Here is a 17,691-nt window from a genome sequence, read left to right as displayed (position 1 = left end):
TTAGTTCACTTAGTAAATGTGCTTAGTTACATTCCACAACTTTTCTAATGTCTTGCATTCATGGCATTCATTTGTTTTTATGTACAAAACCAGCCACAATTACCCAACCATTCACTTTCACTGCTGCCCTGCTGAGTTCCTAAAATGCCCATTGCAGTTCAGAGAGGTTGTGATTCACTTCTGCATCACAGTCCACTTTGAATCGAGCCGGGACAGTAATTCAACTCGATGTTGCCTGTTTTTCCACTCGCATGCCGATCTTTTGAGCGGCATTATGCAAGTCCTCATCAAAGGCCTTCTTTCCTAAAAAGAGTGTCTTTAGTTTGGCTGGCACACCACTCTTCTGCACAACACTGGACTCAGCGCCTGCAGTCCACATGGCATTGAGTTTTCTCGTTCTGGCATGAAGTCATCAGTCTTTGACAGACACACTCGGGGCAGAGTAGTCTGCTCAAAGTGAGCTTTTGTCAACCCCTGTTGTTAACGTTCACAGCAAAAAAGCACTCAGAAAGAGCCATCAAAATGAGATTCTTCTTTCTATTCATCACACATCCTGAAGTATCACGACTTGCCAAGAAGTGTGTTCACTTCTGTGGTCTTACATAAGCATATTTACACAAATACAAACTGTAATTCTCCTGACAACAAGCACAGTGTGCTATAAAAGGTTAATTATAATTAGATTTGAAAACTGAGTTCAGGCTTATAACCTGCAGAGGGTAAAGGTTATATATCCACCCAGTAAGAGGAGTTAAGTTACTGCGCTCCTGCTGAGGCCAGGTGTACCATTTCCATCTCACTTGCTCCAATCACATTTTCATTACACGATACCTTCTTTACAGTATCACATGTGAGAGGATGAAAAACATGGTCTCGCTGACAGGTGTGTGAGGAGAAAAGTGAGAGAGTTGGAGGCCGCCGCACGGAGAAACCCAAAGACTTGGCTTCCCTTTATCACCTGGATCAGTCAGCTCCAGTATCTCTCGATTAAAGTGAGCGGTTGCAGGAATGAGAGTCTTAAGTGGAACTGTTAGCGACATGGAAGTAGAAACTAAGTGGGTCGACTATATACAGCGAGGCACAAAGGAGACTTCTTAACGAGAACACTTCACCCACAAAATTACCGTTTGTAAATCAATTAGTCATGGCATAGTATTCCCTCGAATTCATGAAGAAAATTTTGTTTTTCTCACACACTTCCACAGAAAATTACAAACTCTCACACAACTCATGCAGAATAAACGAAGTCTATTTCATCCAGTCGTATGCTCAGTGCTTCACAGACAGACATTTTTGCTTGACTTATGACTTATTGATTTACAAATGGTTAGTGGGAGCATGTTGTTACGAGTACCAGTTAGATGACGAAATACAATCCACGACGCCCAGTTTAAAGATACAGTTGGAAATATTTAGAGAAATAACTATGTGATATTTGCTTAAACTGTCACCATCCATATAGTAGTACATGAGACAGATAACGTGTGAAATAAAATAATGTTCCTTCTTCTCCTCTCCCTTATTAGTTATTGCCTTTTCTTGTATTTTCGTATTCTTTTTACATGCCTTAATCTGACTCTTTATCCCTGACTGCTGTAACACTGGAATTTCTCAATTGTGGGATCAATAAAGGTGTATCTTATCTTATCTTATCTTATCTTATCGGCAATTAATACTCTGCACGTAAACAACAACCAATCAGAGCCAAGGAGTCTCTAACGTAGCAGACAATCATGTCAATCACAAGGTAGGCAGCGCTGAATATGAATTAAGATTATGTTACTGTCCTGCATATTTTCCCCTCAAATGTTTTCAGAAACATAGTTTAGTGTACTGTTTGGCTGTGAAATGAGAACGTTTGCTCCAACCGGCGGGTGGTGCTTTGTTTTGGCACAACTGTTTTCAACATGGCCGCCGGGTCACAAACTCTCTCATTCTACAGCGAAACAGTACATTAAATTATGTTTCTGAAAACATTTAGGGGGAGAAATAGGCCATGCAGTAACAGAATCTTGATTCATACTTGATCAGCGCTGCCTTGTTTAACACCACAGCTCACAGGCAGTGATTGACACGATTGACAGCTGCGTTAAAAACTCACTGAGGCATGATGGATTTCTGCAAATGACATGAAGCCTGGTGTACACTGTGCGATTTTGTGCTGTCCCAGGCAAAATATGACCAGCATGAAAGAAAAGTGGTGATATCTTTAGTCGTGGCTCTAAAATGGTGGTCCTAAATGCAGCACGAAATGATGCACTGGCACTCAACCCAGACAAACAGACGGATAGCAGCTCGCCATGGAGGCAAAACGTGCTAAAAGAAATGTGTCGGATTCCAGCAAAGAGGAAAATCTTGTGGAGTTGTGGCGGACGCCTTGCCTGTATGATGTGTCCTCCAGCTCTTACCATGATCACGTAAAGAAGGATGAAGCATGGAAGGAAAAAGCTGCCAGGAGAGCGGCCTAGCAGCTAGCAAACACTCATGCAGACACATCGCAGTATATAGTGGCCACAACACTTTAGGTTATTTAACAATGTGACCCTCTATGTTGTGCTTCACAGTTGGAGAAGTAATAACCCGTGCAGCATCCTTGCATACTCAGTATGGGAAGCTATTGTCTACAAACATCAAACTTGATGTCGTACCCAAGTTTATTAGATCATGTCGCACAGTGTGGCTGCACTAAACCTATAAGATTGCTAAAATCTCTCTTGTGAACTGTAGAAATCGTTCATATATTTAATTCGTAGAGTTAGTTTTGGTCTTTTCATGGCAATAGGAAAAAAGTAGAATATTGCCAGCCTTATCCTTTGAACTCAGAGATTGTTGTAATCTCTGTATTACCCACATGAACAGGAACTAGGCAAGGCAAATTTATTTATATAGAACATTTCATACCCAAAAGCAGCCCAAAATGTATTACAGATGAGTCAAATCAAAGTTCACTGTAGCCCAATCACAAAGCATGCCTCAAAGGGCTGTACAAATATTAATTTTCAATTTCAATTAGATCTATAAAGTCCAATATTACAAATCACAATTAGCCATAGGGGGCTTTAAAGCATACAACATCCCTCTGTCCTTGGACCCTCAAAGCAGATAAGGAAAAACTCCTCCCAAAAACTACTCCTGTAATTGCCAGACCGGCATCAATCTCGAAAGGAAAGCTATAAACGGACATACTGAACAATAAAGCCTTTATTTTTTTGTCTTTCCATAGTTCAAGTTTGTCAGTCCCACCCCATAAAAAGGTGGCAAATAGAGTGAAGGAGTAAGAGGTAGAGCAAGTGTTCCATTCTCATTGTGATCAGCGTAAAAACTCACTTTTACACACCAAGGGAATGGCCATCCAAAGAAGGCCGACTAAAAATAAAAAATAAAAAGGGAAAAAAACAATAGCAGCTTCTTTGTGGTGTTGCTAGCTTTCCCTTATTATTCACAATCATAAATACTCCTAACTCACTGACTTTTTGATAAAGGTCGCACTACAGTGTAAACCAGAGAGGCGATGAGTGCTAACCATGAACAGAGGCGTGGCAGTCATCATCACTATCATCATCACCATCACCATCATCACAGTCTCTGAACACTTGGGAGGGGGGGAACTGCCATATGGCAAGGGCCTCTTGCTGTGTGTCCAGGGCGAAGGGGCTCTGCATAGTATGGTCAGAGAGAAGAGATAATGGCTGCCCACCGTGGACTGAAAAGAGGTTCTCGGTCCGGCACTCGAGGAGAGCACGACCTAGGGGGGGAAATAAAACGGGGCCGTCTCCACGTGAAGGAGAGCACAGAAACCTGAGCGGTGGAGCCTGACAGCACATCAGTCCAAAATAGGTGTATGATAATCAGCTGGCCCTGTGAGTACAAGTGTTTGTGTATGCGTGTCACACTGCATTAAAACTAACTACTACCAACCACTCTACCACTCATCTGCACTGCCAGGTCAGGACAGTGCCATGTTACATTAAAAAGGAGATAGTATTTACATCTTCAACACATAAATTATTTCCCTAACATACTGTCTGTGTAATGCATGATACGATCTCTGGGGAAAAAAAAAACAAAAACACAAGTGCCTCATATGAAAAGACTATGCCGAGTCCAGAATTGAGAACGGTAGGCAAAAGGGATAAATGCGGCTGAAATAAAATCAAAACGCAGGCCAGAACAAGTCCAAAAAAAGAGGGAAAAAAAACAACACAATTAATGCAGTAATTCATGAGAACGATTTGCAAAATGGCACACAGAAAGAGATAAAGCTGTGAGCTTGATTCGGCAACCCCTGAATACTTCCAGGTAGCGACGATGGCAGCACTGAAGCCGAACCGTTAATATCCGAGAAAGAAGACAACGAGTACGGAGGGGTCGCTGCATGAAGGATCACTACGGGATCAGATGATACAGGATGCTATACATTCCTGCCTCACGCTGCCAAGAGATCTGGAAATTACTTACAACTCCTGCCGTCCAGAATGTGACCTTTGACATTTCTTAAATGTTTTGCCTCAGCTCTGGAGCCTCCTGCAGCCCCTGCACTGACCAGTCACTTCAGCACAGAACCAGGTGGAACTGCTCACCTGACGCGATCTGACAAATAAGGCCCTAGTCCGGTAAAATTCACACTTGTCGATGATATACAGTATCAAAACTCTGTATAATGAGAAAACATACAAACGCATATGCAAATATAGCTTTCAATACACAACAACATACACATTTAACTGTTGGTTTTGCAGATGAAACTCAAAGTACAATATGTGTCACAAAGAAATGATGGCTGGCTCTGTCCATTCTGATGAGAGAGAGATAAAAAGGGGCAGTGGGGCAAAAACAAAAGAAGACGACAAAAAAATAATAATAATCTGGTTCAGTTCATATTTGTCATGTTGAATAATTGCACACACAGGAAGCTTGGAGGAGCGAATTAAACCTCTCCAGTTGGTTTTTGACCGTACAAGTTCATACTACCACCACTCTCCCACTCCAGTGCTGCTGGGCTGCTGTCAGTCTTTGGGACACCCCCCATTGTGTGTGGGTGCATAAGAGTCTGTCATTCCAGTGAGTTTAAAAAAAAAAAAAAAAAAGAAAAAGAAAAAGGTAGACCATTGGTTTGTTTGCTGAGGTCCCGCCTACCCTGATGGGCCGGGGGCCCAGAGGGAGCCCATCAGTCATCCAGGATGACCTTGACAAAACTGGCCACGTCTGTGTCTTTGGGGTCGTGCTCGTGCTCGGTGAAAAACGGATGTTGCTGCGTCAAAGGGGGAAAAAACAACAACTCAGAAATGTGTTCTTGAATCTAATGATGTTGTTATTTACTTGTGAAATACACACATCATGGGTTAATAGGGAAAGCCTGGCCTCTTGTGGACAAAAGCAAGAACCAGAGCACACTGATCATTACAGCAGCATTGCTGATAATGGCAGAGTGGACAGTGTAGCATAAATCATAATAATATTTGTATGTGTTGTTTTTTTTTTAGGTGTAAGAGAAAAAAAAAATCTTAACTACTTACCATTAATTCTGTGTAAGCTGGTCTCTCATTTGGCTTCTTTCTTAAGCTGTAAAAAAAAAAAAAGACACACGCAGAAGTGAGAAAAGAATAAAATAAAAAATATAAAAGTATTATAACTTCATATAGAACCACATCTAAAAGTAGTCCAGTGACATACACAACAGCTCCACACACTACCTCTTTTCAGTAAACACAGAGCAAACACTGACCCCTGCTGGGCCTCAACAGTGCCACTTTTTCTTTTACAGCAAGGCGAACAAGTGAGTAAATTTGTCATTGTGTGCTCACCACTGGGAGATGAAGTCTACAAACTCTGGGGAGAAACGGTCGGCGGGCAACTGTGGAGACGGCTCATCCACCACCTGTTTGAGCTGCTGGAACGGGGTGCCCCATGAGTCGTAGGGGAATTTCAAAATGGCCAGCTCAATCTAGGACACAAAAAACATAGCAGTCACACACATCAAAAAAAAAAGTTTGAGGCAGGTGCTGGACAGAAAGACAGCAATAGACAACATGAAAATAGGTCTGCACACTGTAGCTCCCGTAAGTGCAATTTATTAGCACATCCACAAGTGACGTTTCGCGCTAAGTCCGACTTCTTCAAAGCTTGAAATGTCACTTTTGGATGTGCTAATAAACTGCAGGTAAATCTAGGAGACAGAGATGGGCTGGTTTAACAAAGACTAAACATGCTTGAATTAAATTATATGACTGCAGTGCAACGTTTTCAGACACTAGGTGAGTAGCACTATCAGCTGCAATTCAAATATTAACTTTCTGTAAAGGTTTTAAAATGTTTGAATTTTGTTCTATACTTGTATGTAAATTCTATGAATCTGTACGGCATTTATGTGATAACTGAGGACAGCATGGACCATTACTGATGTGGAATCAACATGACACAGGTATCACAACTATCAAAGGTCACTATGACTCAGCATTAGTGCTGTTTGGAAATATGAGTTACCTGTAAAGAGATCTCTTTTGACATAGTTTAGTCATTGTGGTAATTATTACAATGACGATATATACTTTTGTTGAAATTTGCAGACCAACTTGAGGGCGTATATTACAAGGGAACATTATGACTGTCAAAAAAACAAACCAAAACAAGGCGCTCATCACAGCCTGAACTGAGAGTGTGTAAAACGGAAAGCAGCTCAACTTTCACTGCTGGGATATACTTTTATGATTTCATTCCTTGTGATGCACTTTGACACATATCACATCACATTCCACATGTAAATGAAGGAGTCGTCTCTAACCCAGCTGTCAACCATGTCAATCACTGCTTGTGAACTGTGGTCAAACTGTCGAACTAGGCACTGCCTGTTTCTCACCTCAAATGTTTTCAGGAACATATTTTAGGTACTATTTGGCTGTAAATTGAGAAAGTTTGTGACCTGCCCACCAGCCGGAGCAAACTTTCTCATGTCACAGCTAAACAGTACACTAAAATATCTCTCTAAAAACATCTGAGGTAAGAGACAGGCAATGCAGTAACAGAATCTTGATTCATATTTGATCAGCGCTGCCTAATTTGACAGTTTGACCTTAGTTCACGAGCAGTGACTGACATGATCGACAGCAGTATTAGAGACTCCTCTGCTCTGATTGGTTGCCCTAAACCCAGTAGTAGTGCTAGTGGGTTTAGGGCAGGCAAAAAAATGTTGTTTTGTTTTACAGATTATCCGTCTCATTTGGTGCTGTGTAAACATAGGAACATTTGCAAATATTACAAAACGTTATTTTCATAAAAGTTACCATCTGACGCTTTAAGAGCCACATTTCGATATCCAACCGTACTCACCATTGTGATACCAAGACTCCATATGTCTGACTTGACACTGTAGCCTTTCTGGTTGAGGTCAGGGTTGATCCGCTCAGGCTGAAATGGAAATTATTAGCAACAGATTAAGAACCACCACTATGTGAAAATAATTTAAATAATAATTATACTGTGCCTTTTGGAAACAAGGTTTGCTGAACATTTTAAACATGTATTTTCTAGATATTAATTAAAAAAAGAAGGAATTGAAATGACACAAACTGATGAAAGCCATCTCAATAATCAGACATCATTTAGAGAGAAGAATCAAAGAATTAAAAAAGGCATGTAAAGATGTGAAAAGGTGTAATTAGATGAAAATCTGCCAGCTAAAATTGTGTTTTTTTTTTGACAAGATATAAACTAATGGACTAATTTTGTAAACCTATATTCCACACAAGATGTTTGAAAGCTGAGGACAGTAGAGGCCTGATTAGTATCGGTCTGCGGTTTAGATTTCAAAATGTTTCTGGAGCTGCAAAACCTCAGGCACAGGCAATCTCTCTGTAAATTTCAGGTGTTCTTCATTTCAGCTAGCCTGTACTGGAAGTCTCATCCCTGGTGCCCACTTACCGCCATGTAGGGCTTACAGCCTGCATCCATTGTTTTGGCCACAGAGTCCACCAGGTGGCCACTGATGCCAAAGTCGCACATTTTCACTTGGCCCTTAGTGTTGATCAGCACATTGGAGGGCTTCACATCTGCAGAGGGATGTTGTTGAGAAAATGATGAGAGAGAGCACAGCAAGCTAACAAAGTGGAAACTGAAAGCTGTGTACGCCGATGATGTGATTACCTCTGTGTATCACTGACAGGTTACGGTGCAGATGCTCTAATGCCTTGACAATCTGTGGAGTGAATGGAGCAAATTAAGGAAAAAGGCTGAATTCTCAAGAAGTATTCGAGAACTTTAGCTGTAGATGTATTTTTTCATGAACCGCAATAAAACAATATGTAGAAAATACCAACAAATTTTGTTAGTTGTTTTAAATTTGCTTTTTGTGTGGTCTGGTGATGTCATTTCTCTGGAGTCTCACATATTTTATGAAACAACACATATCTAAGTAAGAAGTGGATGCAGCCTCAACCCACAGAGCTATTTCCAAGTAGAAGGGAAAAAACACAAATGATTGGTGCTACAGAAATGTACAAATGGTAATTTGTGGTTTTAGGAGGAGTTGCGTGATGATGCAACTGTTCCTGAAGAGCAGTAGTCTATCCACCAATACATAGTCGTTTCATCTATATTGCTGGTTGCCTGACAACCTCACAAGTATGACAAGACTTCAGAGAGTCACTGCACCCAGCTATTGTTCATCAAGAAATAACTGCAGCATGTTTACTCTCCGTAAAACCACAAATAATGAGAAGGGTCTGGCTGCAGACCTCCAGGTTTAGGCCCACCTCCTTCGCTAGATTCTTTTCGGTCCCGACTTTGGAGAAGAAAGTCTGATATTGTGTACGCCCTTCAAAGACAATCACCAGGATATGATGGCATGCTTTTATTCGTTTGAATAAGCCACACACCTTCCACCAACAGTACGAAGGTAAACAATGCAACCTTATATTTCTATACAACTGTAACTTATGAAGGTAACATAATATAAAGCAGCCAATAACTTGTATTAACTTTATGAGTTTGCGAACATTAGCTAGCTATGCTAAAGTGGTTAACAGACTAACAGAAACATTAGCTGAAATGATGTTAGTTTGCTAACAAAATGAGCTTAGCTAGCTAACGTTAGCAAATGGTTTTGCGACCGTCAGTATTTCCGTATAGTATAAAGAGTACGCCCCTAGTGTTCAACACAAGGAAATGCATCTCTTTATAGATGGATAAAAATGCCATCACAGAAATGGCAAAAAAGTTTGTTTTGAGTGTTTTCCGACATCCAATCTTGTGGAATATGAGCACGGAGCAGTACAAAGACAAAAACAGGACTAATAATGCATGGTGTCAAATAAGTGAGGAGGCCGGCCTATCAGGTGTGTAGCCGGTTTTGTGAAAAATGTTGTTGAAAGAAGTACGGTCCACTATGCACGTGCTCTATGTCACATAGCTAGTATGCTACCAATGTTACAGATGTCACCGAAAAATGTATATATAGAGCTGGATTACATTCATCAATCTGTTAGCTAATTTGTCTTTATGCTAACTTCCTGTGGCACAGTGCATACGGTCTGTCCAAAATGTTCCGCAAAAGTTCCTATTTTCAACATAATCAAAGGATATTCTGGACCAAAAAAACACCACATGTGATCGGTCGGTTTATAATAGACCTACTTGTACAATGACATGGACGTTATACAATGCATTAAATATATAATCAGTAGGCGGCTTGATTTATTATTCATTAACGATAAGCATGATAAAACAATTTGCTCCGTAAACGTTATTTTTGATAAGGAAGTGTGATAAACGCGTGATTTTCCACCATGGGTCCTGACGTTGGAGATGAGTCCCAGCACAGGAGGTGGGCCCAAACCTTGGAGCTCAATAGCAGCAGTATTATCTTGCTCTTGGACACAAAGCAAAAACATGTGCTCTTCCAAAATGTGTGACTATTCCTTTAATGTACACTTGTAGTATAAAATATGGGACAGGACGTACTGCTACTGTGATCTTGCCCAAGATGTCCTCGGGGATTTCTCTGCCTTTCTCGATAACCTTCTTATAGAACTTATCCAGGGACGTGTCCATCAGCTCCATACAGATCCAGACATCCCCCTGGAAAAACAGAAAAACAGATGTGGCCCAAAATTAAGAAACAAGATGACCACACACTCAACATAATGTATGCAAGAGTTCATACCAGTCATCAATGTGACAGTTTATTCACCTCTCTGAAGAGGGCGCCATAGAAGGTCACAGTGTAGAAGCAGTCCACTGTCCTCATGGAAATGTCCAGATCCATCAGGAGCCTCTTCTGCTCCAGAGTGTTGACGGTGGCACGAATCCTCTGGGGACACAAACATCACAGATTTGGCTGCCAGTGTCATCAGCGGGCAGATGCAGCTAAAATCAAATGGTGTCTGCTGTCCTATACCACCCCTTGGAGTGACATGATGTAGTTCTAATAGATCTCATCTAAATGTTTACAAGTTGAGCTCATATGTTGAATACATCTATGAGTCATGGTACTATTTTAAAATGGCTCATTTACAGATCAAGTAACCTGAGAAGTAGCTTCCCAGCCCACCTTGACAGCCATGATAACACCACTGGGCACATGTTTCATCTTGTCCACCACTCCATACGCTCCCCGGCCCAGCTCTTCAATCTGCTCCAAGTCATCGGCCTTCACCACAAAGTTCTGGACACAGGAAGCAGGCGTCACATTAACGGGTGTTCAGCACAGCCAAAAATACAATGGCATGTTTCAGAGGAATACAACAGCTTACCTGATCTCCAATTGTGACGCAAGCTTTTGAGTCAAGGTCTCGAGGTGGCCTGCAGGGAGAGAGTGACCGTGTGTAGTCAGTTTTAATCACAATGTTCAGTGATGGCAAATTCAGATTCTAAGAGAAATTGTGCTTGTGTATTAGAGACATTTACAAGATTATTTTGAAACAAATATTTATTTAAGTCAGTGCTAAAAGTAATATTTTTTATCTTAAAATCCTCAAAAAACATCTGGCATTTTTGTACTGCATTTCTTTCTTATAGCCCCGGCCATTTTAGAGCTTTGGCTCTGAATTTGAGATCCTCTCAGGTTACATCTACACAAATATGTTTTCATTTTGAAGCATATAACTGTTGCTACATTCACGCCGAGGGTCCACACTACTGTTGTACTTTGAAATCCCTAATCGGAGAACTTTGACAATGCTCCTGACCCCGTTTTAGTTTGAAAATGGGATTGTGTTTCAGTGGACAGGCAGGAACGGAGACTTCTGAAGACACTGACGACAATCAGTACGTTTACATGCACAGCTTAATCGAGCTATGCTCAAAATTCGATTTTGGCGTCTAATCGGACTTCTGTCCTTGTCCCAGTTTACATGCAACTGAGAAAATCTAATTACTGACAGGAACGTGTCCTCCTCCTCAACACTAGGTGGCGATATGTGTCGTGTCCTCCTCCTCAACACTAGGTGGCGATATGTGTCGTTTCAGCGGGTTAATACGGCCCCCTTTCCAGTTGACCTACTACGTCACTTAATAATAAACAACTGGAGTCAGGCGGCAGACTGGCATTTTCGAACAACAGCAAGATGGATAATCGTACAGCTTTGTTCATCTCGTACGTAATGTACGCGTTACTGATTGTGCAGATAAGGTGCACGCTATCCCTCGTGGTCATGGTGATTTCGAGAGGCAGACAAAAACGCCGTATGCTGTTGGAGGGCTACAACAATAGCATGTCTTGTCTGTTCCGGGGTCATACGCCAGCGCGGGGGGTGTGGAGCATGCGCACATGCATTGTCTAGTTTAATTCTGATTAAGGCGTATACATGCCGGAGAAAATCGAATTCCAATCGCATTATCTGGGTGTCTTAATCGGAGTTGGAGAACTCTGATATTAGTCGGAGTAACGCGTTTATATGCACTTCAGTTGTCCAGTTATAGTGGGATTAAGGCAATAATTTGTTTTTTTTTCAAGTGTCATGTAAACGTACTGATTGACACTTGTGTTCCCTTCCCAATAATGTCTTATTAGTCATGACGTGTCAAGCCAAAACATCACATCTCTGTTTACATAACTTTTGTAATTTCAACCTTCTTGTGTGGGTACTCCTTTCCCATTGTCTCGGCTTTCACCAGCATTAGATATTGCTCCCGACAATGTTATCACTCTAGCATGTCACTATATTTGTTTCGCGACAACTCCCGATTTGTTTTTCGCCACCTTGACCACTTTATACTTATGTGATACTTTATGTAACATTTCTACCTCATTATCAGTCCAAGCAAAGAAACTGCTGGTCTTACTTTCCTCCATCTCAATAGTATTTTCTATAATGACGCAACCAACTGCAGAGTACAATCTGCTTTCTACTGTCCAGTGATAAACATTTATTTCTAAATCAGTGTTAAAACACTTGTGTTTACAGAGATTATTTTTGTTTTGAAATGAAAACGCATCAGTGTGGATGTGGCCTGAGGATGGTTTGGCTGCTCTCACTTCCACACTGTAAAAAGGAGCCTTACGCTGCTGCTGCTGGTTGGGGCTGCACAAACACTTCTTTGGCCAGCTTCAGCCCGGGGTTCTTCTTCTTCCCTTAGAGACAAGAAATTAGAAAACCATTACCATCTCATCTCCATCATAGACATGCAGTGATCAATAAAGCTGTATTTAGCAGCAACCACAAGCTGGTATGATTGGCAGTGTTTTGTAGAAGGACTGAGGCAAATGGACTTTCACATCTACAGACTGTTATGAACCCGCTGGCCACACTACTCTGAGTTTAGTGACAAGGTCTGCCACATGAGAGATCAGGAGTTCTAATTCAGGGCATTAAGTGCAAACTAAATGGACTTTGCTTGTTTTCATATATCCACATCAATCTATTGATAGGGAATTTTATTCTATTCTGGTAGTAAGGAGTTTTTTCAAGGTTGCAAACAATTTGCAGTTGCCTCTGACACAAACAGCAACAAATGATCTGTTATCTCTCTGGAGATTAGGTGTACTCGAAGCTGAGGCCCTGCAACAGGGAAAAGGAGGACTAAATGACTAATCGACATTGGTATGATGACTCAAATGGAAGGGAGGAGGGGTGCTAGGGAAGATTTTTTTACTATTACGATAACTGCTATCAACTCAACCATCAATGGGTTTTTCCGTTATGTCACTTTTTTCCCTAATCTCAAATTGAGTTTGCATTTTTTTAATATCTGGAGCATGGTGCTGTAAACCGTGCAGCTCTGGGACCTTTCTGTGTTAAATCAGTGACAGCAGTCCATTCATAAACACAGTTTACCAGCAGCCTCTGGGACTTCCCACAAGGGGCTGTGAGTCCCTGCCAGAATGACACAGCTACCAGGCCTACGAGCAGCAACACAGGAAAAACAACTCAACTCTTCTTGACACGGACACTCGTGTTCAGCCTGTTCGCTCTTGTTGCAAGGTCGACAGGAAAGACGGAGCACTTTTCTTGACCTCTGTTTGCGTTTGCTTGGTCACAATTTCACCCACTGGGATATGACGAGAAACAGTTTGGACCCGGCTGGTTATTTCCTGGTCTTGTACAGCTGCATGCAGGCCTGTGCAATTATTCTACCCCGGTTCAGCGAAACTGGTTTACTGCACAAGCACCTTCACTTTGGAAGAAATGCAACAGCTCTCATTATTACTGTGGGGTTGTGTGTTTGCCATTGAGTGAGTCACAATACTCTAGTGTGGAGGAAGTACGATTGGGTAAACCCCTCCTTGCTAGATTAAGCTGGAAGGGAAGTGAAGTTTTACAAAAGATTTTAGATTCTATGGCCTACCGCTGAAATGCCAGACAGGTCCATTTTGTGCTGCAGCCCTAAAATAGGCCTACAGTGTCTGGACAGACTACAGTAGTCTCATGTGGTAGGGAGAGATTGAAGTGTGATTTACTCACACATGCTCAGTCAAAAATAGATTTTGCGTTTCCTCTGCGTGGGATAAAGTACAAGCACTCGAAGCCTTCTGACGACCTGACACATAAGACAGCCTTTTGTTCATGGACCAAAATTAGTGTGACACGCAAACAAAACTTCTGGCATGCATAACCTCTTTTTAAGAGATACCTAGAAAACTACTAAATTAAGACAAAATATGTGCTTCTTTCGTTTCAATTCAGTCTACGTTACTGCTGGACATATTTACTGTAAAATAATAGTGGATTTCTCAGGTAGCAGTGTGCGGTGTGTGCAGTGACAGTGTAGCCAGGAGTGTTGAGTGGGATATGACTCACAGCCAGTCAGACTGGACACATCCGCTTAAAACACAACAACTGTCAGGACCCTTTGGGAAATATGATGTCACTTCACTTGGCCTGCTTGTTGCTTGCTGTCCCCTTTAGGGCCAGCTGAGGCTAGCTTCACAACAGCTTTCTGCTGCAAGACCTGCATGGTCCTTGAACTGAGCCCGATAGGACACAATAGTGCCATGACATCAGCCTCGGCTGCAGTCAAAGTATATGGAGGCTGCACAGGTGAAACACATGTACACAGAAACCATTTTGGCAGCAAGTGTTTCAAGGGAGTGGGTGATGCACAGTAGCAATCCCAGCACTTATAATTCATGCTATTTATATCAATGGGTGCACTGAAACCTTGCTTTGTATCCAAATATGGTGCAAGTTGCATAATGCATTTTATATATTAAAAAAAATCTCTGCACTCACATGGGAAGAGATTTATCACACTAAAGATATTTTTATTGTAAGTATCAATCATAGTATCCTGATTAAATCAGTATTTTTGCTGCTGCTGCTGCTTCTGTGTTAGTTATAAGTATCAGCTACTAAAGACAGTGGCAGTGAATTGGTGAGCTTTTACAGGAAATGCAGTAATTCCTAGGAAGTCAAAAAAGATGTTTAGTGGAAACCACCCAGAGTGCAGTAATTCATACGTAATGTGAACAAGAATTTCTGGATTGTGCATGGGATCAAAGTGTCAATAGCTGTGTGGCGAGTCACCATCAGGAAGCTCCAACCCTCAGAGTGGGTCCATATACAGAAAAGGATGACTCATGCACATATAATCTTCCACACCACCCTATCAGTGCTGTTAGGGAGAACCCAATCTCTAAACATGCCTCAGCAATACCATCAACAGCGGCACTGCAATGCACTTAGAGCCCACTCCTCCCTTTTGACCAGCTGGGCACAACTCCTTGTAGTGGCCAGAAAATGGGAATAACTTTTACAAAGACACCTCTGGCCTGCTTTGGTGCACACAACAATTACAGCACAGAACCTGTGTAGCAGCTATAGAGTATCTGCTTGCAGCCAGTGAACTGTCAACAAAAGAGAGGCTGCACTAGGTATTGGTGCTGCAAGTCAAAACATGCCATGGTAGGCCAAAGGCTGTGATTGCCTGAGCAGCACCCAGCCAATCTACACAGCCCTCTCAAAACAGTGTGTACTCCCGACCATGGTAACGCTAGTATGATTGTGTAACAGCACAAGCGGTGAACTTGAAATGTAAATTGACATCATCATCATGCTGTGTGTGTGTGTGTGTGTGTGTGTGTGCCCGTGTGACGCAGAGGAGGGACCTTGATTTTTCCAAGGTGTGTATTTTATTCAACAGTGCACAGTGATTACACAGCACAGACTCGCTGACTGGCGGAAGCCAAGTGTGTGATAGCGCCATGGTTCCTTGGCATCGCCGCCTGCTTTTAAAAAATAAAGGGATTTTCATTACCAGGGGGGAAACATGCATTAAAGCATTTACATGGACGCTACGCTATAAATATGTTTGCGCTAACACAGTGGCCAAACCAAAAGGACTCAACACAATCGATCAGTCATGAGTCAGAAGGCCGAAAAACACAAACACCTGTGGTCCCAATGTGCTTCACTTCACCCAAAGACACAAACTAACCCCAGCGCGGTATTTCCCAGCTGAGGGGCAAGTTGGTTCATAATTACAGCTTGGCAAAACTCCTTTATTGTCGAGAAAATGCTGGTAGCTAACAACAACACGGGAACGAAGACGCGAGTGTAGCATTTAGCTAACATGTTAATAATAAAAACTACGCTTTCGCGCACTATCATTGAGTCTTTAATGAATATCTTCAGACACCAGTCTGTCTAGAGACTTCGCATAATGATAGAAAGCAAGACATGCTCGCTAGCTTCTTTTTCCTCCTCTCATACATGCAGCTTTCCACCTGGCAAGGTTACATTTCTCAAACATAGCTAGCTAAATTACTTCCACGCAAACTGCAGCTCGATGTTTGACACATATGCACGGTTGTTTACACAAAAAAAACAGTGGAAAAAACCCACTTACCTCCTTTAGACAGAGACATTTCCCCTTTGCTTTGATGAGGGGGAAGGGAAGCACAAAGACTTTTGCCTTCTTTTACTCCCTCCCTCCCTGCATCTAGCCTTACACCCGCTCAGGATCGCTGGCTTGTGCAAAAACTAGCAGCGATTAAATCAAACGGTTCGTCCTCGTGCAATGTTAGCGCTTCGATCGGCGGCTCGCGCGCTCAAAGATCGATTAATAGATGAATGCACAACTTTGAATAAAGTCAGCGCGGGTTGTACAGTCCGAGTTAGTTTGCTAACAAAACCTGCACTTTTAGGGTGGCCAAAGTCTGACAGCTGAAGGTTCCAACGACGTAATGGCGTATTTCCTGCCTTGCGCCGAGCATCATGGGATATGTAGTTTTCTACCGCGTGGGCACAAAGCGAAAGTCTTTTCAGGAGTGTCCAAACTTTTTTTAAACGGGGGCCATATTAGATAATGTGAAAATACCTGAGGACCATCTGCTTCCTGCATCATATGGGTTCTTAAAAAACAACAAAATAATTACATCCAATGAGACAAACGCATCTTTCCCTGCAAAAGTATTCAACATTTCACTGCTCCTGCACAAGCTGCACAAGTGGTCTGGTTATCAAATGTTATCAGCTTATATTACGGCAGGCATTTAGACCCCTTCCAACACAGGGTAGGTGCAGAGTTTGCATGTTCTCCCCATGTCAGCGTGGGTTTTCTCCAGGTACTCCAACTTCCTCCCACAATCCAAAGACATGCAGGTTAGCTTAATTGGTGAATCTAAATTGCCTGTAGGTGTGAATGGTTGTCTGTCTCCATATCTTGGCCCTGCGATAGTCTGACGACCTGTCCAGGGTGTACCCCGCCTTTTGCCCAGTGTCAGCTGGCGAGGTTCTGGATTGCTTCTAATCTCTCGGAGATGTTTGAATAGCGTTCCTTGCTCGTCTTCCACACTTAAATGATTTTCCTAAGACTGACTTGACATTGCTCAAAAAAATTAGCACTGTTAGCTGGGCTTACAGCTGCAAAGAAACTGGTCACTACCCATCGGAAGCCTCCTCACGCCCTGTCTCCCTGTGTGTGGCTTTTGACATACTTAGATATTGTGTATCTGGAGATATCAACGGCCTGAGTGCACGGGGCTAATGAAGAGATGGTAGAGATGTGGCATTTACGTTTTTGCTGTGGCCATGTCCACTATTTAGCAGGAAATGTTTGCTGTTAGGTGACCGTTCTTTTCTTGTTTACCGCCTCCTACTAGGTGCATGGTTACAGAGTGCATGATAGTCGTACCATCGTGGGGTGCACAGAAAAAACGCAAAGTGATCCTGCTTGTATAAACAAGTCGACCACATATACTATATTTTAAAAGACAAACTGGGGATATTTTCATTCATTCCACGGGCCACGACTGGCCCC

The 17,691-nt window shown here is 42.2% G+C and overlaps 1 protein-coding gene across 1 annotated transcript; it reads right to left on the bottom strand.

Annotated features, from left to right (window-relative positions):
• Window positions 1-3,183: 3,183 nt before the first annotated feature.
• LOC126405173 (dual specificity mitogen-activated protein kinase kinase 6-like) lies at window positions 3,184-16,609 on the bottom strand. The gene is made up of 12 exons (XM_050068761.1): window positions 16,279-16,609; window positions 12,496-12,565; window positions 10,746-10,794; window positions 10,544-10,657; window positions 10,184-10,303; window positions 9,955-10,071; window positions 8,140-8,191; window positions 7,918-8,045; window positions 7,327-7,404; window positions 5,805-5,944; window positions 5,517-5,562; window positions 3,184-5,251 (listed from the first exon to the last, which is right to left on the bottom strand). The coding sequence occupies exons 1-12, from the start codon at window positions 16,295-16,297 to the stop codon at window positions 5,168-5,170; spliced, it is 1,017 nt and encodes a 338-aa protein (XP_049924718.1). The 5' UTR covers window positions 16,298-16,609; the 3' UTR covers window positions 3,184-5,167.
• Window positions 16,610-17,691: the final 1,082 nt, after the last annotated feature.

This window comes from Epinephelus moara, chromosome 18, assembly GCF_006386435.1.
Source record: "Epinephelus moara isolate mb chromosome 18, YSFRI_EMoa_1.0, whole genome shotgun sequence".
Classification (NCBI taxonomy): Eukaryota; Metazoa; Chordata; class Actinopteri; order Perciformes; family Serranidae; genus Epinephelus; species Epinephelus moara.
This window is presented reverse-complemented; position numbering and strand designations above follow the sequence as displayed.